This window comes from Cucurbita maxima, unplaced genomic scaffold (assembly GCF_002738345.1).
Source record: "Cucurbita maxima cultivar Rimu unplaced genomic scaffold, Cmax_1.0 Cma_Scf00023, whole genome shotgun sequence".
Taxonomy (NCBI): Eukaryota; Viridiplantae; Streptophyta; class Magnoliopsida; order Cucurbitales; family Cucurbitaceae; genus Cucurbita; species Cucurbita maxima.
Window position 1 is genome coordinate 1,260,071 of NW_019272039.1, and position 24,879 is coordinate 1,284,949.

The 24,879-nt window shown below is 40.1% G+C and overlaps 6 protein-coding genes across 11 annotated transcripts; 3 read left to right on the top strand and 3 right to left on the bottom strand.

Annotated features, from left to right (window-relative positions):
* Nucleotides 1-710: 710 nt before the first annotated feature.
* Nucleotides 711-4,039, top strand: LOC111497184 (probable serine/threonine-protein kinase abkC). The gene is made up of 5 exons (XM_023147888.1): nt 711-884; nt 1,237-2,560; nt 2,704-2,976; nt 3,189-3,344; nt 3,647-4,039. Exons 1-5 carry the CDS (start codon nt 877-879, stop codon nt 3,764-3,766), a joined length of 1,881 nt encoding a protein of 626 aa, XP_023003656.1. The 5' UTR covers nt 711-876; the 3' UTR covers nt 3,767-4,039.
* A 607-nt stretch (nt 4,040-4,646) lies between these two features.
* LOC111497046 (lysine-specific demethylase JMJ25-like) lies at nt 4,647-9,633 on the bottom strand. 2 transcript variants are annotated; one of them, XM_023147662.1, is made up of 12 exons: nt 8,841-9,633; nt 8,593-8,738; nt 7,989-8,094; nt 7,778-7,904; nt 7,610-7,670; nt 6,744-7,473; nt 6,281-6,610; nt 5,704-6,195; nt 5,557-5,629; nt 5,387-5,472; nt 5,004-5,123; nt 4,647-4,918 (listed from the first exon to the last, which is right to left on the bottom strand). In XM_023147662.1, exons 1-12 carry the CDS (start codon nt 9,489-9,491, stop codon nt 4,832-4,834), a joined length of 3,009 nt encoding a protein of 1,002 aa, XP_023003430.1. In that variant the 5' UTR covers nt 9,492-9,633; the 3' UTR covers nt 4,647-4,831. The 2 variants fall into 2 exon arrangements, with proteins under 2 accessions (XP_023003430.1, XP_023003429.1); XM_023147661.1 differs by having other exon boundaries at nt 6,744-7,476.
* A 945-nt stretch (nt 9,634-10,578) lies between these two features.
* Nucleotides 10,579-13,887, bottom strand: LOC111496696 (equilibrative nucleotide transporter 3-like). 2 transcript variants are annotated; one of them, XM_023147174.1, is made up of 10 exons: nt 13,586-13,871; nt 13,052-13,105; nt 12,879-12,983; nt 12,602-12,757; nt 12,341-12,484; nt 11,756-11,861; nt 11,484-11,659; nt 11,256-11,404; nt 10,925-11,183; nt 10,579-10,828 (listed from the first exon to the last, which is right to left on the bottom strand). In XM_023147174.1, exons 2-10 carry the CDS (start codon nt 13,094-13,096, stop codon nt 10,718-10,720), a joined length of 1,251 nt encoding a protein of 416 aa, XP_023002942.1. In that variant the 5' UTR covers nt 13,097-13,105; nt 13,586-13,871; the 3' UTR covers nt 10,579-10,717. The 2 variants fall into 2 exon arrangements, with proteins under 2 accessions (XP_023002942.1, XP_023002941.1); XM_023147173.1 differs by having other exon boundaries at nt 10,581-10,828; nt 13,052-13,363; nt 13,586-13,887.
* Nucleotides 13,888-14,758: 871 nt separating this feature from the next.
* On the top strand, nt 14,759-17,001 carry LOC111496695. 3 transcript variants are annotated; one of them, XM_023147172.1, is made up of 4 exons: nt 14,759-14,921; nt 15,044-15,082; nt 15,400-15,686; nt 15,781-17,001. In XM_023147172.1, exons 3-4 carry the CDS (start codon nt 15,431-15,433, stop codon nt 16,812-16,814), a joined length of 1,290 nt encoding a protein of 429 aa, XP_023002940.1. In that variant the 5' UTR covers nt 14,759-14,921; nt 15,044-15,082; nt 15,400-15,430; the 3' UTR covers nt 16,815-17,001. The 3 variants fall into 3 exon arrangements, with proteins under 3 accessions (XP_023002940.1, XP_023002938.1, XP_023002937.1); XM_023147170.1 differs by lacking the exon at nt 15,044-15,082 and having other exon boundaries at nt 15,397-15,686; XM_023147169.1 differs by lacking the exon at nt 15,044-15,082.
* Nucleotides 17,002-17,093: 92 nt separating this feature from the next.
* Nucleotides 17,094-19,782, bottom strand: LOC111496709. Its single transcript, XM_023147191.1, has 5 exons — nt 19,315-19,782; nt 19,028-19,091; nt 18,726-18,890; nt 17,772-17,837; nt 17,094-17,643 (listed from the first exon to the last, which is right to left on the bottom strand). The coding sequence occupies exons 1-5, from the start codon at nt 19,560-19,562 to the stop codon at nt 17,455-17,457; spliced, it is 732 nt and encodes a 243-aa protein (XP_023002959.1). The 5' UTR covers nt 19,563-19,782; the 3' UTR covers nt 17,094-17,454.
* A 1,344-nt stretch (nt 19,783-21,126) lies between these two features.
* LOC111496688 (G-type lectin S-receptor-like serine/threonine-protein kinase B120) lies at nt 21,127-24,835 on the top strand. Of its 2 annotated transcripts, none has more exons than XM_023147160.1 (8): nt 21,127-21,484; nt 21,524-22,926; nt 23,003-23,122; nt 23,202-23,434; nt 23,536-23,746; nt 23,832-24,072; nt 24,159-24,306; nt 24,389-24,835. In XM_023147160.1, the coding sequence occupies exons 2-8, from the start codon at nt 21,615-21,617 to the stop codon at nt 24,695-24,697; spliced, it is 2,574 nt and encodes an 857-aa protein (XP_023002928.1). In that variant the 5' UTR covers nt 21,127-21,484; nt 21,524-21,614; the 3' UTR covers nt 24,698-24,835. The 2 variants fall into 2 exon arrangements, with proteins under 2 accessions (XP_023002928.1, XP_023002929.1); XM_023147161.1 differs by having other exon boundaries at nt 21,131-21,484; nt 23,012-23,122.
* The last annotated feature ends 44 nt before the right edge of the window (nt 24,836-24,879 follow it).

The window sequence follows — 24,879 nt, forward strand, 5'->3', positions numbered from 1 at the left end:
TTGCCTATTTCACGTGAGTGGTTAAATAATAGAAAAGTTTAAATTTAAACCTCGACGTGTCCAGTTAAACTACGTAAATATTGAGATCTCTCGCGTGTATATATATATATATATATATATATATATATATATAATGGAGTTCATCTTTGACGATATTTCAGCCGACTACGGACCCTAAAGGAAGTTGAAAAGTCCCTCACTTACGGCCGTCCAAAGAAAAAACACAACTTTTATGAGTAATTTGAAACCAACAAGTAAAGGGCTTAAAGTGGGTTTGTGTCTCTTGGCGCGCCGCAGTTTTGGCTTTCTTTTTCCAGTCACAAACGCAATTAGTGTCGGATTCAGAAGCATAAAACAGGGGGCTATTGCATTTTAATATGAGGGCGTGGGCTAAAAGTTGGCAAAAAGGAAGTGTCGGCTTGTGGGGCTTCCATTTAACTTGCCTTTTCATTATTATGAATGAAGAAAGTGTGTATTAAGATTGATGGACGTGCCACATGCTTTCCAACAAAATGCTAATTTTTCTCCAATGTTGTGGTTGTGTCCGTGCATCATACTTGAAACTCCGTTGCCTTTCTTGTTCAAGCTTGAAATGGACCGCCTAAAGCCCATGAGAGTAAACGTAAGTTGGGCCTCATGGATGGCCCAATTAAGGTCGGCAACGACGGGACGGCCCATTTCTCTTTCTTCCTTTACCTCTTGCATCGATTGTGTGAATCAGCTCTCTGAAAAACCCAGGAATTCGAATCGCAGTTTGGTGATGCCCAAAGTTAAGGAGAGTGCCCAAGGTAGAATCCTTCAAAAAAATGCTGGTAGGAATCTTTCACCACCTGCGCATGATTGCTGGATCCATTCCTCATCAGGTTTTCGATCACCATGTCGAGGTCATGAACCTTTTGATCTTATAGTTTAATTTCTTCGTATTTTAATATGTATATTTTCCTCCACACTCTCATGTTTGTGTATGAGCTTTCTGCACTGAATCTTTTCGACTCTCTTTGGATTTTCGAACCTTCCGAGTTTGTGTAAAGGAATCATAAGTTCAGGCATGAACTGATGAATCTTGCAATTCTTGGCATACCGGAGCAGTTAGCATCTCCTTATTTAATCTTTTACTTGTATAATTTACTGTTGATGATTGGGAGGTTAGAGTGTGCAAGTGCTCGAGAAGCACTTTGCATAGTTATCGATCAAAATTCATTAACCTTGCTGCTAAACAAAGTTTAATGCTAGCAGATATTTGATGCTGGGGAATATAAAGAAGACAGCACGTTCGCTTATTACAAGCCAAAGACTGAGCCATGTAGAAGCAAGGAAGAGGGGGACGATTGTTGCTGCAGGACCTCTATTTCATACTAAATTGTTCTCTCACTATGGTTTTTTATCCAGAGGACATACTTCCTTGCCTTTACATTGCACTAGGAGAAGTTTTTACCCCAAAGGTTTTGGTGTCTTCACAGCAAGAAACATTGTTAAGCATCATGCCCAATTTGTTCGGAAAAGGTTTTCCTACAAATTTTCTTCTGATAGCCGTTCTTTTCCCTCCATAAACAAAGCTACTCAAGCCTTTATCTTGGCCATTTCTCGTTCTTACCTGATACTTCCTGGTATATTTGCTTTCATATGTGGTGAGCTAGCACGTGCCCAAAGAACTGTCTCAAACGCAGGCTATTATCCATCTCATGATTCTTTCTTTGTCCATGCACAAGATGGACACGCCTTCGTGGTTTTACTACTGCATTCTACATTAGAAGTTATGATATTGCTACTTAGAGCTCTTTATCTGGCAATCTTGTTCACACCTTGCATAATGATGGCACCATTTGTGGATACCTTTGGACATAGCTTCAGGAGTCTCTGGCTTCGGGTTGTTCACCGCTCCCTGGAAAAAGGTGGTCCGGCATTCATTAAGTGGGGTCAGTGGGCAGCAACAAGGCCAGATCTCTTCCCTAGAGACTTATGTGCCGAGTTATCAGAGCTTCAAACTAAGGCTCCTGAGCATAGCTTTGCCTACACGAAAAAAACTATTGAACGGGCATTTGGTAGAAAGCTTAATGATATATTTGAGAAATTTGAAGAGAAACCTGTTGCATCTGGAAGTATTGCTCAAGTATACCGAGCTTATTTGAAGTTTAGTTACCCTGGTCAACTAGTAAAGCCAATGTTAGTTGCTATTAAAGTTAGACATCCTGGTGTAGGTGAATTAATTAGGAGAGATTTCGCTATAATTGACTTGGTAGCAAAAATCTCAAAGTTTATTCCTACACTCAGGTGGTTGAGATTGGATGAAAGTGTGCAACAATTTGCGGTTTTTATGATGTCTCAAGTAGACCTTGCAAGGGAAGCTGCTTACTTGAGCCGCTTCATTTATAATTTTAGACAGTGGAAGGATGTTTCATTTCCAAAACCTGTGTATCCTCTCGTACATCCTGCTGTTTTAGTGGAGACTTATGAACAAGGGGAAAGTGTTTCACACTACGTTGATGAGCTTGAAGGAAATGAGAGACTCAAGTCTGCATTGGCACACATTGGGACTCATGCTTTTCTTAAAATGCTTCTGGTAATGCTAACTGTGTATTTCTGCTGCATTGCTGATTGTCATTCCTCATTTTAAGTCGTCTCATTTTCTCTGCCATAGCTTCATTGTTTAGCATTGCACTTTTCTGGATTCTATCTAACGTTGGTCTAATGTCGACCTTTCAGGTGGACAACTTTATACATGCAGACATGCATCCTGGAAATATTCTTGTCAGGATGCCTCATGACAAATCCCCTAGGAAGCGACTCTTCAATAATTCAAAGCCTCATGTTGTTTTCCTTGATGTCGGCATGACTGCTGAACTTTCTGGAAATGATAGAATAAATTTACTAGAATTTTTTAAGGCCGTTGCCCGATGGGATGGCCGCACTGTTGCAGAGTGCACCCTGAGATTATCAAAACAACAAAACTGCCCTGATCCGAACGCATTTATTGAGGTAATAATATATGCATCTCAATTCTTTTTGATCTTCTGGGATAATTGTAGTTAGATCCTAGAATGTAGAGTTAACATTTTGGTTTGTCTGTCACTTCCTTGTGGCGAACAAGCTAATGAAAATGAAGACCTATTAATCGTAGCTTTTCTTATGAGAAGCCAACCCATATTTTTTTGTGAGAGTATTTCTGAATTCTTATCTCCTGCTTACAGGAAGTGACAGATGCGTTTGCCTTCTGGGCTACTCCAGAAGCTGAGCTAGTTCATCCTTCTGAAACCATTCAGCACTTACTGGAGAAAGTGAGGCGTTATAGAGTCAACATTGATGGAAATGTCTGCACTGCGATGGTCACGACCTTGGTTCTTGAGGTATGGTCTGACCGCTTTTCCTATATTCACGAGTTTGTATTTCCAGTTTCCACTATTACATTAGTTTCAGTTTTTCTAAAATGGAGGAAAGATAAATGCTGGTTTTGAAAGGCACGATGATGATAACCCGTCATTTCTGCACTTAAATGATGAATATTCTCATGCACTAACGTCTTATCTTAGTTTTATATTGACGCAATCTTTATCTCAGGAGAAAAGCATCTTTCTTTCGCTTAAAAGTTTACAGATCGTATTATGATGACTAACCTTCGGATGAAACTTGTTGTATCTCATTTGAATAGGGTTGGCAGAGGAAGCTTGATCCTGAATATAATGTGATGCAAACACTGCAAACACTGTTACTAAGAGGTGATTGGGCGGAGTCGCTTACCTACACAATTGAAGGATTGATGGCACCGTAGGAGCATGGGTTTTGGCTCTCTGATCTAATAAAACATTTTTGACAATGTAGAGACGAAATTATTTACTAATAAAGCCTTTTCCACGTTATTCAAGTTGTCTTATAATGCATAATCATTTTTCCACTAAGAAGTTTTGATTTTGTAATTTCAAAACTGAGGGAAAAGTGTAAATTCTTTTGAGACCATATTGTTTGTACTCTTCTCGATGTAAGGTTACATCTTTCTTCACCTGGCAAACAGAAGCAGCAGCCGTGGTTGTATTGTTACTTTCAACTTCTTGACTGTGCCTGTCGTGTTTATTTTTTATTATCCTGAGCGTGGCTTCTTAGTAGATAGTTCTCTTGGTTGGTTAAATAACAATCTCTCAACTTTCATGTGTCTGTAAATATGCTACATATATGAATACAAATATTGATAACAAGGATGATCGTATTACATATTAATTAAAAATGAAATTGATGGTCTTTCATGATTTAAAAATGTAACAGACAACTTCAATTTGTTTGTCGAGACCCATTTTTAGTTTCTAATCGAGGGTATTAATGAACGCATAATTAATCTTTGAGCTCAGCTTCTTGAGCTGAGTAGAAGTAGAAGAAACTTGCATACACATGAGTCAGCCGGCATTGCTATTAAAAAATATGCTTCGTCCCGAAGCATCTTGCAAGCCAGTAAACGAGGCGTCCTGTCTATATTATGGTTTGAACCACATTTTGATCTTTAAACTAAACTTCAGCAAAAAGAATAACTCAAACATGATCACATCCAATGAAATGAACACTTGGAAACACTTGGAAAGTTACTTTGGTATTGTTATATAACTCTTACATTTTAGATGTATTTCAGATTTTTCGAGTAAAAGAGATCTTTGAAACTGCAATTTTTGCTAACTGAAGTCTACTATGTTTTCATCTTCAGAGATTGGAACAGCAGAATGGCAGAGATATTGTATAAGCATGTCAAAATAGGTATCAATCAACCAATTCGATACATGAAACCACTGCCAATGGCAGATAAAGAATGCTGAACTGAAAAATTAAGGGAAAAAGGAAAAAAGAACCTTAATCAATGAGGTACTTCTTGCAGTGCATTTGTAAGCTCCCGAACCTTTTTAATTGCTGCATCTATAGTTTCGAGGGCTCTCTTTTTAACCTGCTATCAGAAACAAGTCTTTAACCATGCTTTTATCTACTAAACAATGTACTGTATTTCGAATTAGGACGGTTAAGATTTTAACCTCTAATGTCTTCTCTTTTGCTATGTGGTTTTCGGGAAGCAGTCGAACCTCATCGATCAACTGGATACTTTGGCCAACACTTTCAGGTGACATAAAATCTAATACTACGTGTAAGCAAGACTGCAGTTAAGATATAAGATTATATAACGTATCAGCAGAGGTAAAATGTTTACCTTTCCCTATATTTTTCCCATAATTAGAATGCCCCTCTTTCTCAAAAGGCATAATTTTTGACAGAAATCCAAAGCTTTCCATAGTGATAAGCACGCAAAACGTAATCACAGATTCACAGGCTTTAACGAAACAATAAAGGTCTAGCTAGAGGCTCTAAAGAAAGGATTAAAGAATATAAAGGAGTTTGTAAAGTTGCATTTTCTTCTGACCTTTCCATTCCGTATCTGGTATGGACATCCAGCAGGAATGATGACAGCTTCTCCAACATTTTGCTCAAAAGTCCATGGTTCGATTTCTAATGGCATAAAAAAATTCAATTACTCCATTATTATCTAACAGAGAGACAGCAAGGGGGAAAAAAAATCAAAACAGTACATACGAAATTCCTCCTTCAGTCTTAATTTGTGGGTTGCATCCAGAAAACAACTCTGGTCTAGAATTGGATGCACAACCTGCATGAGATGCAGTTAGTGATTGCTCAATCAGAGCACGTGCTAATACGGGACACTAAATGTTCAGTGCTTACATGCTTATGAATGAACTCATCAGAATGCCTTCGTAGGTACTCTGATAGCATCGGAACATCTTGCCTCCGAAAGACATCCCACTGGGCACCACACGACTTTGAAGTACTGTTTCCATCATCGAGGGCAGAATGTGTCTGTTGTCTTAACGTATTTGGAGCTCCTGTCCTCTCATTAGTTTGGGAAGATTTGCATTGAAACATTAATGGTTCAGGATCCGAGTCGCATGCACCATCAGAGGTCATACTTGGCCGTTTAATACCCTGAGCAAACACTTGCTCAGCGGATGCAGAGAAACAGGGTACTTTTGCAAACCTCTTAATGAAGGGTGTTTCTTCTCCAGCCGTGCAAGATTCTACTTCCTCCACACTTGACTGATTCGTAGAGGTATTGGAAGACTCACTTTGAGCCCTTTGTCTTTGAAGCAAGTTCACAACTCCTGTAAGTTGTTCTGTTGAAACAGGGACGTCTGTACTGTGGGCCAAAATGTTAATCTGCCACACAAATAGTGTAACAGTTCATCTAATATTTTAATGAAAATTATCACTCCAATGAATGATCGATAAAGAATAAGCATACCACATCATACGAGTCATAACATAATCTGGAGACAGAGTCAGTCAAAACATGCTCTTGGGAACATCCATAAGCCATATACACACATGGACCCATGTCAGGCTTCCCAGCTCCCTGTGGTAACTTTGTAGCTAGATTCAGAAGACCAGACATTGGGTTCATGTATTCTTGAAGCGGTAGAATTCGCATTATTTCTGCATAGTGAGCTGGAAACTTCTCTTGAAACAAATGGGAAGAAAGCCAACCTTTTAATTTTAACATGTTGTTACAAGTGTTTGTGTGTGTCTTCCCCTTAAGAGAACCCATAAAGTACTGCCTAATGCCAATTTCTACCTGCATGAAGAATTCAAATGTCACAAACAGAGGAACATCAAAACAAGATAGAATCATTTACAAAAATAAATCCCAACACAAAGAGACAAATGGGAGTATTGCATTTACAAAGTTTGCTAGAGAAAATGCTGACCTCGCACCAGTCCAAGTTATTGGAAGCTTCTGAGAGACTCGTACCATTTTCATATCTCGAAATGATTCTTTCAAGGTAAGTGCGAAACATAACTACTGGATCCCATGTCAGATCAGAAGTCTCCAGGACATTACGCACAATTACAGGATGACCTCTAATCCAGTGCCTCTGAAAATGGTCAAGGTCATCAAGACGGATGCGAAAAAGGCTGGGATAATGCAAATAATTATCATTTGAATCCTCCAGGACAGCTACTTTCTGGAACTCTTCAAGTTCATCAACTTTATGGTCCTCACCAAAGCACAAAGTACAGTTTGATGATGAATCAACAGACTCTGGAAAGTCATAGCTGCATACGATTTCTTCTGCGTTCACTTCAAGTTCCTTAGTCCAACTTAGTGGGAAAATACATCTCAATTCAAGAAGACTGTCACTGCAGCTGCCACATTCTTTTGATGGACAAGAAAAATGCTGAACACTATTTTGAACTCTCCCTTTATGCAATGATTTGGAAGAAGGAAGCCACGGACTAGGATTTAACTTCTTGTTTTTCAAAAGTTTTGTTTTATCAGACAGAAAGGTTGTCTTTCCATCAAGATACTTCGAAAGAGGCAGGTTATAAACTCCATTGGAATCCTCAAGAAAAATATTATGGCAGCAACTTAAGCAGAGATTATAGGAACAACTTGGGCAACTTCTATAGAGATCCGCAATAACAGTTTTGCAGTTACTACTGTACATCAATTGCAAAAGGGATTGTGAGGAGAATTAAATATTAAAAAGCAATATGTCAAGGACGAATTGTTCCAGCCTATCTTTCAGAAAGAAAAAAAAAAAAAAAAGCTCCAGCATATGAGGGAACATACCAACAATGTTCAAGACTGCCAAATTCATCCTGCTTGATATCAACTTCAGAAAGTTCTATTCCTGATGCATAAAAGACATTTAAGGGAACTTGCAGATAAATAACACCGTGTGATTTAAATCAGAACTAATTATTACAAGACCAAAAGTTGATGAAATCTCAAAACTACCTTTTACCATGGCCTCTGTTTCTAGCTCAGCGTGCATCTCTATGTTTATTTGTTTGAGCATAGGGAGAAGTACACAAATCAAATAATGGAAACGTAAAATTTTTCCAATGCCGTCTCCCAAAGAATCCTGAAATTGATTTCGCCGATGAGCATCAATATACATCTATGCAAGAACCATGGTCTAGACACAAACAAGTCTTTCATATCAGACCTTACATTCTGTGTGCAAAGATTGATACATCGAACAGTCCTTACAGTGGCAAATCCCACGGCAAACAGGGCATGCCTTTTTAACTTCTTCTTGTGTATCAAAGTATCTGCATTATCATAAACTTGAGCTAAAGGATCATCTCATCTTAATAAATGGTAAGATCACAATGTGAAACATAAAGATGTTTTTCATTCCGTTAATTCTAACCAGAGTACTGACAGAACTTCTGATGAAAGCTTAGAAGTTTGCGGTAACATTAATGATGTCTAAAAATATCACTTATAGTCTGAATTACAAGGAAAGTTGTTTATCACTAGTTGACAAGTTTCATAAATTATAACTATGGCATATACAAGCTACTAAAGAGAAGTGTTATCTCCCAGCTTCAAAGGCATGGCTTTCTGGAAGAAATAAATGGGACGATAAGTAAATAGGTTCGAGCGTTAGTTAACTACCTTCGAAAAATCTTTATACATTCTAATACTTCAACAATGGCTATACCACATAAAGCCCTAGTATTGTGAACTAAACCAAACAACAGCTGATTAAAAGTTCATGATCATGAATGGAAAAGCCCAAGTTGAACAAAATATGTGAGACTTACCGATCTCTGATGCAGTCTATGCAAAAGAACGTTTTTTGACAACTCGAACACTGAATTAAACTCCATGAACTACTTTCTTGACACCAATGGCACTTCTTCCTCCTAGATTTTCTCAAGTTCCCCACATTACGCCCATTTGGTAGAACCTAAGGGGGAAATGCCGAAAACGAAATAGAAGAAACCATTTATATCAACAAATTGAATCACCAATCAAACCACCTGAGTCGAACAGAAACGAATATCTTTACCTGCAACTCGCCAACTGGAAGAATATTGACATTCTTGGACCGAAATCGCCGTTGTTGAATCGGCCTTGATTGTGCCCCAACCTTGATTCCGCAAGAAGAACCTTCATTGCCAGATTGAAGAGGGGATGGAGAAGGAGAAATTGCCATAAGTCCATAGGGCAATTGTCTCGTCATTTCCTTATCACTGTTCTCCTCTGACTCAATTCCATTACCTTGATTCTTCAGCCTCTTCCTCGCCTTGTGGACAACCTTTTTCTTTCCTCTCTTCTCCACTTCCCTTCTCAGCACCATCCTTATCAACTCCACCTGCACACTCCCTTTCTTTTTCTTCATTCTAGTGAGCATCCCATCCAATGCCGCTGAAGTCCCCGCCAATTTCTTCCGCTTCATTAGTTTTGCGAGTGTTGCCGCTTTCGGGGCCCTAATTACGAGATTTTCAACGTTCGAATCCGTTTCAATCGATTTCCTGTTGGTCCTTTGAAGTTTGAGAGAATCCGGTACTTTCTCCTTGTACTGGCGATGGCGGCCTTGGAGATGGTGAATTTCACAGAGCTTGAGATTGTCCTTTACTCTCCGTTTGCAACGCCATTGCTTCCCATCAGTCCTCTTGCACCGCAAATGGTCCGGAAGTCCTTCTTCTTCTTCTTCCATTAGCGCTCCCAAACCAATACAATTTCCCTAACAGGAAACAATCAGATGAAGAAAACCAAGAAAGCTCGGCACCCAAAAAACCCAATCTTTGCTGCAGAAAAAATGCAATAGAAAAGAGGAGGGAGGAGGAAGGAGGGCGTTAAAATATATTCAACATTTATTGTTATTAGGGGAAAGGAAAGTGGCAAATTCGTAATAACCGGGAAACCCGAAATTCTAATTGGTAACAGATTAGGATCGAATTACTGAAACAAATTGCGATATTCAATTGTAGATTCATGCTTATCTTCTCATAAGCTTTGACTAATTCAGATCTTAAAACCAGTAATCTCAACTAAAATTTTGCCTCAAATGCAATTGTTTTTCTGTCATTTATCTACTTATAATTGTGTTCGTATTCAAAAACAGCTTCAAATTTTCCCTCTGCTATGCTGTAGAGATCATCAAGACTCAAAAAATGCGTATTATATGGCTACTGTCACATTCAATAAGGTGTTCGCCATGAATTATGATAATGGCTTCCGAGTACATGACAATAAACAAAAATCATACCAATTGATTAATTGGAAGGATTGCAGCCAAATTATGATGCTCGGGAAAGCTTGTCTATCTTTTTGCCGTTGAGGTATGCTGCAATCAAAAGTGAGTTAAATATGTGAAAAAGGGATTGTCATGCACACAGTTGCAGCAGCAAGACTACTGAGAGACTCCAAAACAACATACTGATATCATATTGTTGTGAGGGTCAATAAACGGATTTGAAGCCCAATAGCCTCATAAGCGATTGACCCATGTGAATTTTTCTTGGTCAGATCATCCAGCCCAATCTCACTGTATTCTAAGGTGTGTGATATTATATTCTTTTCTAAACCGAAGAAATACATCGTTTTGTTCAACACTTAATCACATTTGATTACATTTTTTAGACTTGGCATGACTTTGATATTATGTTACGAATTACAAACTTCTCTCGTGATTTTATTTTTTGTTTCTCAAAATATCTCATGTCAAGGAAGATGTATAGTCATTCTCTTAATTAACCAAGGTTATGGTCATTCTCATATTTTTACACTTTTAAATTATCGAACTAGAAAACATATCTCATCCATATCTTAAAAACGGATGGGCTGGTTTCCGCTTAGCTAATAAACTTGGTGCAACTGCAAGAGGCGTATTCATAAGCAGATATCCACGCTTTGTTCATCAAATGATATTGAACTGACGCTTCAAAAGCTACCATTTCCGATGATCCACAGCCAATCAAGGGAAACTCCTGTAAAAATGCCGCCTAATAGGAACAGTACAAGCAAGTTCCCCAACGCATTCTGCTCAGGTGCCTTCAACAAACCAAAATACAAAACAATTGATCAGATTCACCAGAAAGTTAAAGGTCATGTGAGTATCAATCAAATTAAGTGTGTTGAAGTTCTAACCTTGTAGCCTTTAGGTGCTGCAGTAAAAACACAGACTGTAAGATGGCCATTGGATAATCCCAAGAAGGAAGTGAGAAAGATCATCCACCCTTGGTCACCATATTTTGCTGTGAAGTAAAACGCCGGGATCAGTAGAAAACGGCACAGAATTGCGATGAAGAGGCCCTTCCTCGACTCCAACTTCAGCCAGTTTATGAGCGGAATGTATCTGCCTATTAGATCCCACACATTGTACATTGCTATCAAAACAAGTGGATACCTGAAATATATCAGCAGCCACTGTCTATCAGAGAATTCAAGGATAATAAATCTAACGCTCGAGAAAACCTACCATGATCCTAGTCGGTGTTTTCCAGTGTTTTCATACAAGAAGCCGGGAAAGATAGACAATGTGAGAACGTATATCAGAAACACGCCAAAAAGATAATCCATGTTCATCTGAAATAGTTGTTTTTTGCTCAATAGCTCGGTTTTGTCTTCCTGTGAAGATTAAAAACGAGTTTATCAAGGATATTCTGTTGCTACTATAATTGAAAAAACTTGGGGAACTTCGTCATACTTGTTGGTTTGACTGAATCTGGATGCCTGCAGCAGCAAGGTCAGATGACACGGTTTTGGATCCTTCAGAAGCGGCCTTTTTACGGTAGTACTTCACAAGTGGAACTTTAGGGAAGACTATAGCATAGAGAACAACACAAAGGAACTCGAAAGCAGCAGATATCGCTAAGAATAGAACTGCATAAACCAGTAAAGAAGTCAGTTACACTTTGAGCTGCCAAGAACAGGCTACATAAGACGAATGATTAGTGGTTGAAAATAGAATTGACATACTTGTTCCTTTACGAAGACCGTTATGAAAATCCTCAAAAGCAGCTTTTGTGATTAACCTCAACCCAGAGGTTAGAGCTCCTGAGGCAGCCAATCCAGCCATAAAAGACTGCCCTGACAAAACAACTGGTAAGATAATTTGTCCCAAGCCCACTGCTAATCGATATTGTCTGTTTTGGCCCGTTATATATCGCCGTCAGTCTCACGATTTTAAAATGCATCTGCTAGAAAGAGGTTTCCACATCCTAATAAAGAATGTTCGTTCCCCTCTCCAATTAATGTGGGATCTCACAACCCACTCCCTTCTGAGACCCAATGTCTTTGCTGACACACCACCCGATGTTTGGCTTTGATACCATTTGTAACAGTCCAAGCCTACCGTTAACAAATATTATTCACTTTGGCTTGTTACGTATCTCCGTCAGTCTTACATTTTAAAAATTAGTTTGCTAAAAAAAGGTTTATGTACCCTTATAATGAATGTTTCGTTTCTCTCTCTAATAGATATGAGATCTCACGTAATGATTGCATACATAGTAAGTAGGTACAAAATCCAAACTTTATCCCCACAACAGAGTAAAAACAAACCTGGATGAATTCGGGACACATCAAAGCAAGATCTCCAACCATACCACCTTGCACGAAAGCATCAGCAACTCCGAATGAACCGACAATGGCGCACAAAGCGATATATGGTCCAACCCCTCCTTTTCCAGATGTGACCAAATCCAACTATTGCAGAAGAAAACAACATTAATGGTCGTTCTTACTGAATAAGAAAGAGAGATCTTTTAACTTATATGCACCAATCAGAGCATCTCAATTTTGAAAGCAGCGGCCATTACTTACAACAATAAGCAACACACTACTTATGAAAAAGAGAGAGTATCCACGTATGTTCCTCCATCGGGTATCAATTTTTGCTTCATAATATGCAAGGATTGCAATTGTTCCAACAGCAAATGGTTGATACACGAGGGTGAGTACTCTTGAAGGATGATAATGCTTCAAAGTTACAAACAAGTATAAGACTTATAATTCTTCAACTGAAATAAACTTTAAATAACACCGCTCACAGATATGGGCTGTGTCAGTTAATCATCCATGTTTATTTCAATACTCTTACCGGAAACAATTGATAATAGTAATCTGATATGGTTAGCATACTGTTCCAACAAACAAGCGAACCCAAACCGAGAACCCAGCACACTGCCAGAGCTGTGTACTTCCCCTGCTCAGAAAATTCAAATAAAAATCAAACAATAAAAAACAGTTTTAAAAAAAGGGATGAGCACAAACCTCAGTCCTCGCCGGAGCCCCAGATTCATCATTGACATCAGTCATGATAGATTCCTACCTCCAAACAATAAAGAACAGTTCAAAGGAAAAATGAAAAACTGAAGAGAATTATAACAGGAAAAACAAATGGGATTGATGTTCTTATATGCAAGAGTATCATTCAGAAGGAAAGAGCGAGTGTGAAGGAACAGCAATAAATACACAGATTTGACCACAGGAAAGATGAGCTGTAAGAGAATCCAGCACAAAATTCAAGGAAGCCCGTAATTAGCAGCTTTGTCAACTCAAACCAAAAGCGGTTTATCACAAACTCTAGATTCAAAGAAATAGCAGAAAAATCAATTGGTAGGTGGCTACTTCGATTCCGTTCATATCTAAGTTCTGAAGATAATCTTGTGTTTGAATGCAAGAAAAAGAAAGCAAAGAGACAAGAGAGATTCTACAATGTGGAAGAAGATTCAAAACAAAAACTGGAATGATTAAAATACAAGAAATATAATGAAAGCGAATAAACTAATAAGAAACGTGAGAAACCTGGCGAGCGGACACACAGCTTGGTGGCGAAAGAATCCAAACACTTCCAAGTCCGAATACGAGGAAGTAGAGAGTTGAATTCTTTGATTTAAAAAGCTGAGAAAATGAGACGGAAGAACAGTAGTTTAATGGGTTTGACGCAGAGTATAAAAACGCCCAAACATTGTAGCGACTGATTTTGACATGTACCAACGGAGAAAGGTTTCGGCGAGAAGTAGACTCACAACTTTTGACTTCACAAAACGCACGCAATTCTTTGTTGAGGATTGGTCGGGCGCTAACCCCGATGGACTATAAATGTGAAAGTGGTTCGAAATTTAAAAAATTTAGTAGCGTAAGATTAAATGGGGTTCATTGGGTCTGAGCTTGCAGTTGCGCAGTGTGGTGAAGGGGCAAAGCAAGTAGCATTTGGAATGACGCAGGGGAAATGTGGAGGGCCATGATTTGGCAGGACTCTAAAATGGGAGTGTTTTTGTTTGGGTTATAAACTGAAAATTGTAAAATATTGAAGATTCGGAAGCCGGAAACAGTGCAAATACTAACTTACACACAACGTCCTTTTCGATTTCCAATTATAAAACGCTCAACTTGCTTTGCTTTTGTTTTTGATGGGGACGAAATTAATTATTTCTAAATTCACCATCATCAAATTTTTCTAATGTTAGGATGATAGCGATGTTTGGAGCTAAGCATTAAGCTAATTAATCAAATTTAATAATCATCCACTTAATACAAAAGAATGGAGTGAATTAAAAAATAATGATGATGAGGGTAGATTTGACTTTTGGGCCTGGACTAAAAAAATAGATGAGTTTCGCTAATTTAATAGAAAAGGAAAAGAAAAAAAAAATACTATTAAAAGAACGAAACCGGTGTTCAATAATTCGGATAGGAAGATTTTGTTGAAATCGAGTGGTGGCCGAAACGAATCGTTTAAAGGGATTAAATTCCACGTTTATACTGGAGGAGTAGCTCGTGGAAGTATGATCAAATGGTGGTGGGGCCCAGAGCCAGATCAGAAAGACAAGAGGATGCGATTGGTGGGGCGGCAACACGAAAGTTATACGGAGGCGGCGTAGGATAGCAGAGGCGTTGGTGGATAAGCCAGTGCCACCACGTCGGAGATTATAATTAGTCCAGCGCGTGGGCTCTACTCTTTATTAATTAAAAATTAAATAAAACAGCTAATACCAAATTTAAAGCCTGAAATGTACGCTATGTGGAAATAATAGAGAGGTCCGCTCAACTCCACCGCCGCCGCCACCACCACCCGGCACCCTCCTCCTTCCGTCTCTTTTCAGTTCAACTTCAAGCAACCAAGTCCCTTAATTCTTGGGTAATTAATTCTCTGCTTTTTACTAACCATTCCCAATTTTTGTATTAATTGGTCTGATCATCAAAGGTTCAGTCTTTTTCATTTTCTATTTAGTTTTTGATTTTGGTGTTCTTGTTTTTCAGTGGTGAAAACGTAGGGATGAAGAATTGTGTTGGGCTTCAGTAAGTCATGTTGTATGATACATTATATGAATTAAATGATTGGGATAAGAGGAATGAAAATCTAAGGATGCAGAAACAGAGTAGTGAAAAGCACAAAAGAACAAAAAAGAAAAGAAAAGAAAAGTGTTGGGTTTTGAGATCTTATGAATTTGAATCGTGCAGTGAATGTGTTTTTGTCTGAATTCAGTAATTTTAGTATTACAATTCAACTCTGTAAATCCAAGGATATAATGTCGGAAGACAATTAACCAATGAATTCGCTTAAAGTTTTAGAATTTCCTTGTTTATCGGACTTTTCTCTTTTTGTTCATCTGCAGGAGTGTTGTTCGTTATTCTTGAAGCTTGAAAATGGCGTCGATTCATCCATCGGAACTCGACTCCAACGCGACCGACTCTGTTGCGTCATCGCCGAGGTCCGACCACCACTTTAACTTATCTAACGATCCACATGCTCGAGTTCGATTCATGTGCAGTTTTGGTGGCAAGATCTTACCCCGACCGCATGATAATCAGCTCCGATACGTCGGTGGCGAGACTCGCATTGTCGCCGTTCAACGGTCCACTACTTTCTCCCACTTTCTCGCCAAACTCGCTAAGATCACCGGCAAGTTGATTTTGTATAATTTTGAATGTGTTTTCTTTTAATTTGGGGTTTCGAACTTTTGATTCGAAAAGGGGTTTTGAATTTGTTTGCTTAGGTACAATTAATATGACCATAAAGTACCAGCTTCCCAGTGAAGATCTTGACGCCTTGATTTCGGTGACCACGGACGAGGATGTCGAGAATATGATGGATGAGTACGATCGGCTTGTACAGAATCACAATCCGAAATCGGCGAGGCTCCGATTGTTTCTGTTTCTGAAAGGGGAAGATTCCAGAGCTAGTAGTATTAATTCCCTTCTCGGCGGTTCGACAAATCGGGACCACTGGTTTCTAGACGCTCTCAACGGCGGCGCACCGGGGCCGGAGCTCGAGCGTGGCCGGTCCGAGGTTTCGTCCATCGTCTCTGAAGTCCCGGACTATTTGTTTGGTCTCGATAATCAGGACGATGCTTCGATTCAATCACGAGAACCCAAATTGAAAAGTCGATTTAATTTGAATCCATCTGAGAATGTTTCGGTATCGGATCCCGGATCGCCAGCTCCTGTTGTGCCGTCAGCGACTTGTGTGGCTACGATGCCTAATCTTCCACCGGTTAAAACCCGGCCCGACACGCCATCGCCGAGAGCGGAGCCGGTGGATAAAACGCCGGAGAATTGTGAGCCGCCGGCGATGCCGTTCTCTCAACCGGCCGGATTTCCGAATAGCCCGATGATGCATTATTTCCCGGGTACAAATTACCCGGGTCATCAACCGGTCGTCTACCTTCTTCCCGGTCAGATTCCACCCGGAAATGTCCCGATTCAGCATATCCCGATACAGACTCCCCCGCCGTACGTTCAACAGTTCCCACCGGTGGGTGGCGGTCAGGTGCCGATGACATATCACCACCCAGTTACGATGGGCGGTCAAATGTACGGCGGAGGCATGGGTCCGGTGAGTGGTTACGACCCACAGGCGGAGGCGGCCAGGATCGCTGCAGATGGCGGCGTTAGTCAACAGATGTACTATGGAGTCCAAACCACGGCGAGGACTCCGCCGTATACAGCGGGCATGATGGGCCATCCGGTGGGCGAAGAGGTTCGGGGAAGTGGATCTGAAACAAGGGCTGGTAGCCGAGTATCGCCATAGCAATAGAACACGGTTGAAATGAATAAGTAAATTTATTTTCAAGTTCCACAGCAAAATATTATTTTGGTTGCGTAATTGGATTAAATTGGGACTGTAATTCGTGGTTCATTTCGGGTTTATCTTGATTCAGTGGCGTGACTACTCTGTAAAATCAGTGTTATAAAACTTCTTACACAACATTTTACTACCACTACCACCACCACCACCTTTAGAAAATAAAAAACACACCATTAATGATTTAAAATTCTGATGTTTTCAGAAATTTCAAGTGAAAAGAAGTACGAAAACTAAAATGCTACAATGAACGAACGTCAAAACAGCCAGAATCAAGGGCTGCTGCATCCATCTAGTTGATACATCAAATTAATAGTATAATATACACAAGTTTAGAAGTGTTATTTCTTTAAACCAGAAGAACACACTACCATGTGTATTTTTCACAGTGGTAGAACACAACAGTGGATAAAAATCAAGAAATCTTCCTTCAAGAAAGGAGTCCTTTTCAGCCTCCCGCCTCCTCTATATCGATGTTCAGAAACCTCATCTCCATTGTTACCAACTGCAGCCTTAACCATTAAGGCAGTGTATCGTGCATCTTCGATAAGAAATCAGATGGAGAATGCCACACATTGGTCAGGTTTCAAGAGTGATCACGATTTGGCACATCCTTTACAATGCCACAGGTTTCAGCGGATTTGGTTGAGACAGGAGAAGGTGGGTTTAGCTCAACGAATCGGCTGGCATCACCATAACTACCTATGCATATTGTGTCACCCCGACCGTGCCATGTGCCATCTTGAATGTTATTCATTTCCAACGTTCGTGATTCCTGCTCCACATTTAGAGGTATATCAGCCACGATTGAATATGTTAGTTTAAGTTGCTTACAAAAGATGAGAGAAGTAGGAACTTTAAAATGAATACAAGGTTTTGATGTGCAGATATTGAAGGACAGACCTGAGATAAGGCGCAGCAGGGGCAGATAAGGTGGTTGACGCAGTCATCCAAGTAGCTATCTCCTCCCTGAAATATAAAACAATATTGATCATCACATTAGCCACTAAAAAAACGCCGCTGAAACTTTCACTCAACAGTATTAATGAGAAAGAAATTAAAACTCGAGATTAAAACTCGAGAGGGCAATATCTCTCCATAGTAGCTCAAGCTCACCACTAGCAAATATTGTCCTCACGGTTTAACACTATGTTAGGGAGAGGTTTTCACACCGTTATAAAAAATACTTCATTGCCCTCTCCAATAGGCGTGAGATCTCACACCCACACTGTAAAATATCCAAAGTCATCACCCAAAGGTATCCAAAATTATCCCCCTTCTAAGGTCCCTACTAACTCCATCTATTTATAGAACCAAGGCATCCCTAGCTAACTACCAATATGCCCTTGCTAGTACTCTCACAACAAGTGTTCTCTCCTTTTTTTTTAGTATAACCAACCTGGAGTGGAGATTTGTAACCTTGGGCTCATGTACTCTCTCATTAATCTCACTTTTCACCCACACTTCCTATTACTAGTCTCTCTCTACACACAATTTGTAGCCGCCAAAGCCGAAGCCCAAACCCACCACTGACATATATAGTCTACTTTGGTCCATTACGTATCGCCATCGGCCTCACGGAGGTTCCCTTTGAGGGGTGGATTGTGAGATCCCACGTCGGTTATAGAGGGGAACGAAGCATTCCTTATAAGGGTGTGAAAAAACTTATCTCTAGTAGACGCGTTTTAAAACCTTGAAGGGAAACCGTTGAAGTGAAAGCCTAAAGAGAACAATATCTACAAGCGGTGGGCTTGAGCGGTTACACAATTGCAATTGCTATACTATAGCAGAAAAACTATCCCAAATATACTATTAGCCATTTGGTTTTCCATAAGCTGATAGAAAAAGAAGTCTCACCCTTATATTGAATTTCCTCCTCATCTGGGTGCGGAAGAACCCCAAATATGTTCCTGTTGCAATGGTGAAAGCAAATGCTGAATATACAAAGTAATGGCGTTTTGTGACCAAAAAGGCAATGAAACTGCAAAGGGCACCAAGAGCAAGAGCAAAATAAACGCTTCCCTGCACAATAATATATCTTCAAAAGTAAGGAAGGGAAAACTACGCATTAAGAAAATTTGATGATCAAAGAAAACTATAATCTAACTTCTTCCCCTCTCTCTCCCTTTAAAGGTTCAAGCAGCCAAGAAAAAGTTCACCTGAAGAAAACAAGTGCCAAAACCAGCCCTTCCCATATTCTTCCCAAATCTGTGACACGGACAGCTGCATCATCAATCATAGTTATAATTCAAAATTGCGCAGAACATACATCCCCTGCTAGATAACCACAACCAAATATAGATACTCCGCATCCATGAGCAAAAAACGTGCATAGGAACTATTGATCAACTTTTTTAGACACCTAAAAAGGGAAGAACAAAAAGACGAAATAATTTCCCTAAACAAGCTGAATAGAGAGATGAAAAAGTGGATTAAGGAGTCTAACCAGGCGGATTCGATAGCGATGCGACGGTCCTCGAAGCAATCGAGTAGTTCACCTTCCCACATCCTGAAAACCCCACCGATTTCGGGTCCCGTTTTAGCGTCTTCAGCACTCTCCAACTTTGCCCATTTTCCCTGCGTCTGCATAGCCACCGTGGAACACAACATATCGAAATCCAATAACGTGACCTCCTCCAGAAACTTATCCTCCTCTTCTCCAAACACCCTCTCCTGCTTCTCCAAATCCGCCATTAAAGCGCAAGGAAAGTAGAAACTTAGGGTTTCTTATTTGGGCTCTGAAAAATGCCTTCCTTGGGAATCCGTAAAAGGAAAACTTAAAGAAAGACAGCGTAATTAGAAGGCGCGCTACTGCTATTAATTGCTAATTTTGTTTAATCTGTTCGGAAGTTGCCTTAATGCTGTTGAGAGAGAGAGAGAGAGAGAAACAGCGATAGTGAGGATGGATCATAATAATAATAATAATAATATATACGTTTTAAAAATGGGGTCCAAACTGGCGGGCAATAACGGTGGGACCCAGGTGAGGATATTAACATTATCTTCAACAACGGTACAGGTGGTGCCACGTAGGCTATAATTGAAATCTTGAGTGCTAATCTACTCGGCATAATCAACGCGCCACTCCCCACTTCAATCCGCCGCCGTTAATATATAGAATATACCATTTTCCGGTGGGCAAAAAAAAGTATCTAAAAAGTGTTTTTTTCTATAAATATTATTATTATTATTATTAAAAATAGGAATTAAAATCAATAATTAGAAAAAAGAAAATAGAGGGTAATAAATAAAATTGTAAGGGAGTGTGAGTACGCCGGAGTTGAAATCGGAGCAAATCGAAATCAGTACAGACAGACGACACAAAAAAGGGGAAAGGTGTAGCAGAAGCTCAAGTTTGAAGGGAAACAACCAGTTTGTTTGTTTGTTAAAGCGGAAAAGAATACAGACAAAGGCGATTAATGAAAGGGAGGAGTATTTTGGGACCTGAAAGCCCGGTTCTTGCATTGTCTGCACCAGAGACGACAGACGTTGTTTTGGGTCAGAAGCCAAGCCCAGATACAGATACCCAACAGCAAGGCTTGGGTTGTTCGAGCAAAGCCATGGATTCTGCCCAAGAATCTGCCGGAGATTCAGTAAGAAGGGATCAGAAAATGACGTGCAAGGCAGGAGGGCGGCTGGGTGTTTCGAATTGCTTGCTCCCTCGGGCCAATTCCATTTTGGGCTTTGCGAGTGATTTTCGTCGGCCTGAAACCAGTGTAAGATGGGCCCCACCCCCATCCGTTACCGACCCGTTTTCCGGGGTGTTTTGTGGGGCCCGAGATGGGTAAACTTCACGCCGCCTACAACAGTCCAAGTCCAACTAGGACGGTCAGAGTTGGCTTCTTCCCGCCTTCGCAGCTATCTCGCCTTTGATTCCACTCTTCAAGTCTTTTTCTTTGTTCTTCTTATATTTGTTGTAAAATTGAAATTCCACGTGGGCGTTTTCTTCTGACCCCTAAGGTTTGTTGTGCTTAATTATGAATTAATACTTTTGTTTGTATTTAACAAAGATCCAACCGGCCAGTTACATGCATATTCAAACAAATTTCAAGAGTATTAGTTGAATTATTGACACCTTTACTTACTCTCTAATTTGTAATTAGATGCCTAATTCACCAATATATTATCTCGTCTTATGAAGGATGTGTCTCACATTATGGAATGTGAAGTCTTTTATTTTTTTAAAATAACAAAAACATTGGGTCCCGGATCTTCTTTGTCGCTATTATTACTTTTCTTCAACGTGGGGTTGCTGTGTTTAGCATCAAAGGCAGAGAATTTTGATGTTCAAATTCCAAAACGGAGGCCGAAAAATTAAGAATGATTTTAATCAAATCGCCAGCCCTTTGCTTCCACCAACTCTGTCACATCCCTGATTAAATATTTAAATCATGGTTTGTACTGTTCTTGCTGGATTCAGAGTGATGTTAGTCTTCTTTTTTAACTTCAAGCCTGGATGCGTCTAATCCTTTAAGCTCACAGTCGACAAATTTTTTTGAAATTTTGGGACTGAATGTGGATAAACTCTTAGTGGCCACATGCCAGCCATTTCAATGAAATTTCTTCACTTTTGATACTAATCCCCACCTAAATGGCTTCGGATTGGTTGTTCAAATCGATTCGGTTTTCTCTAATCTCAGAGAATATCTGCACTACGTCGCCGTTGAAATTTCTTCTTTGAATTTGGGTATTCTTCTTCATCAGCTTTTCAGGTCAGGCTGTATTTCTGTTCAGAGAGATCTTGATATGGGTGGAAATTGCAGGACGTTTGTTGGGTTTCTTCTGTTCTTCGTCATTTCATTCTTCCTCTGTTCTTCTCCTTTGTTTTGTGACGCTGCGAGTTCAATCACAAGGGGCACAGGTTTAAGAGACAGTAATAACGAGACCCTCATATCCGAAAATGAGTCCTACGAGCTGGGTTTCTTCAGCCCCATAAATTCTTCATCACGATACGTTGGTATATGGTATCACAAGATCCCGGAACAGTCTGTTATTTGGGTTGCAAATAGGGACCAGCCACTTCTGAATAGAGATGGGGTTTTGAAGATCGGAGACGATGGGAACTTGGTCATTCTGGACGGCAACAACGTCTCTGTTTGGACAAGCAATATCACAGCGAATGCGTCTGATCTGAGGAACTTAACTCTGGGTAAAAATGGAGAATTGATTCTCTCGACCCACGACGAGCCGTCGAAAGTCCATTGGAGCAGCTTCGGACACCCTACAGATACATTTCTTCCGAACATGGTGGTGAAAGTGAACTCTGATTTGGGTGAGAAACGGATTTTTAGGTCGTGGAAATCAGAGACAAATCCGGCCGTCGGAAATTACAGTTTGGGTGTGGATCCTCTTGGAGCCGTACAGATTGTCATTTGGAATGGGGAAGATCGATGGTGGAGAAGCGGGCACTGGGATAAGCAGATTTTTTCAGGGGTTCCGACCATGCGCTCAACGTCGTTGTATGGCTTCAAGGTTAACGCTGAGCGTCGAGACGAAATAACCTTGACTTTTCATCCATTGAATAACTCCGATGAGATGAAATTTCAAATACAGTGGGATGGTAAAGAAGCAGAGCAACGATGGAATGAAGCGAATCGCGTATGGGACACCATTCGTTTACTGCCTTCCAACGACTGCGATTTGTATAATTTTTGCGGGGATTTTGGGATTTGTTCTGAAACAAGTAGACCCAAGTGTAGTTGCCCTCATGGGTTTATACCCAAAAACAACGAGCAATGGAAGAGTGGGATTTGGTCAGATGGGTGTCAGAGGAAGACCCCATTGCTACAGCAGAGGATGAATAGTAGTTCGAATGGCACTGTTGAAGATGGTAAAGAAGATGGGTTTGTGGCTGTACAGTTCGTGAAATTGCCTGATTTCATAACTGCAGTGTTTGTGGACTCTTGTAGAGATGATTGTGCGAACAGTTCTTCGTGTGTTGCATATTCGGATGCTCATGGAATTGGGTGTCTTACTTGGGATGGTCCCTTAATTGATATTCAGAAATTCGATGGTGTTGGGAATACTTTGAACATTCGTCTCGCTCATTCTGATTTGAGTAAGCTTTCCAATCTTTTCAATTCATTCTCTCTGTTGTTTGAAGATAATTGAGGTTTGACACTTTCTACTGTTAGTACCTGTAGATAGCGAGAGCAAATTGTCGACCGCTGCGATAGTATTGATATGTTTAGGAGGAGCAGTTGTTATAGCCATGTTAGCATTGCTGATATGGAAATTCAGAGACAAAATGAAAGGTTAGGTGATATTTGTTAACGGTGGGTTTGAGCTTGAGCGGTTACCTTCACTCTTTGCTAACCATTCATGCACTTTCAGGTTCGGCAGCTGCTGCTTTGAGTAAAACACAGAACAACAATGAAATGTTTGACCTGAGCAAGAGCAAAGAATTTTCAGCAGAGCTTTCAGGGCCATACGAATTAGGCAGAGAAGGCGAACAATTGAGTGGACCAGATTTGCCAATGTTCAATTTCAACTGTATAGCAACGGCTACTGGTAACTTCTCTGAGGAAAACAAGCTTGGCCAGGGAGGTTTCGGCCCAGTCTACAAGGTGACCAAAATTTTCCAAGCATTTCTGCTGCAAAGCAAAGAAAATGAGCTCAGTTGGAGCTAATATTAAGCCTTGCCTTGCCTTCTCTTTTAATTTTCCAGGGAAAGCTTCCATGTGGCCTAGAAGTTGCTGTGAAGAGGCTCTCAGTCCGGTCTGGCCAAGGTCTAGAAGAGTTTAAGAATGAGATTATACTGATAGGAAAGTTGCAGCACCGCAACCTGGTCAGGCTGTTGGGCTACTGCATTCAAGGAGAGGACAAGATGCTGCTCTATGAATATATGCCAAACAAAAGCTTGGATTGGTTTCTTTTCGGTAAGGCCTCTTCTGTTCAAAAACTGAATCTTTTATACGTGAATGTTAGGATTTTGGGTTGAATTCCTTCGTGGGAATGGTGCAGATCCAGTTAAGCAGGTACTACTGGATTGGGAAAAACGGTTGTCAATCATGGAGGGAATTGCACGAGGACTGCTATATCTTCATCGAGACTCGAGACTCTTAATCATTCATAGAGATTTGAAAGCCAGCAACATTTTGCTAGACGAAGACATGAATCCAAAGATATCGGACTTTGGTATGGCTAGAATATTTGGCGGAAATCAAAACGAGGCAACAAATACAATTCGAGTTGTTGGCACATAGTGAGTACAGATAACTTGTGCACCAGCATCCTTGACTTAAAAAGTAATCTTATAAAACTAATCTTCTGAACATTGTCTAAATGCAGCGGTTACATGGCTCCTGAGTATGCAATGGAAGGTTTATTTTCGGTGAAATCAGACGTCTATAGTTTTGGTGTATTATTATTAGAGTTAATATGCGGTCGGAGGAACACTAGCTTTCGGTCAACTGAGTACTTAACCCTTATCAGCTATGTAAGTTCCTCTGATCTACCATTTGTTGGGAACTTTAATGTGTAGGTACTAATCATAGACTAAATATGAAAACTTTTTTCAGGCATGGAATCTTTGGAATGGAGGAAGAGCGATCGAACTTCTCGATCCGTCCATTCGGGATTCGTCCCGAGAGGAGGAAGTATTGAAATGCATACATGTAGCAATGTTGTGTGTACAAGACTCCCCAGCATATAGACCAACAATGCAGTCCTTGGTGCTAATGCTGGAGAGTGAGTCTGCATCTCTTCCACAACCAAGACAACCTACCTATACTTCCACAAGAGCCTCAATCGACATCGACTTATTTACCGATGGCCATGACGTTGTATCATCGAACAACGTAACAGTGACAATGGTGGAGGGTAGATAGGATTTTCTTTTGGTTTTGGTTTTGGTTTGCTCTCTTAATGTTAATACGTGATTTTACTGGTTTTTCAGACCAAAGGTCGTTAGTTCGTGATGAATGGTTGTTATTTTTATGAAACTATTCAAATTTTATAACGCCCCATTTTATTTATTTTATTTTCTCAACAAAATATTTTTTATTATATT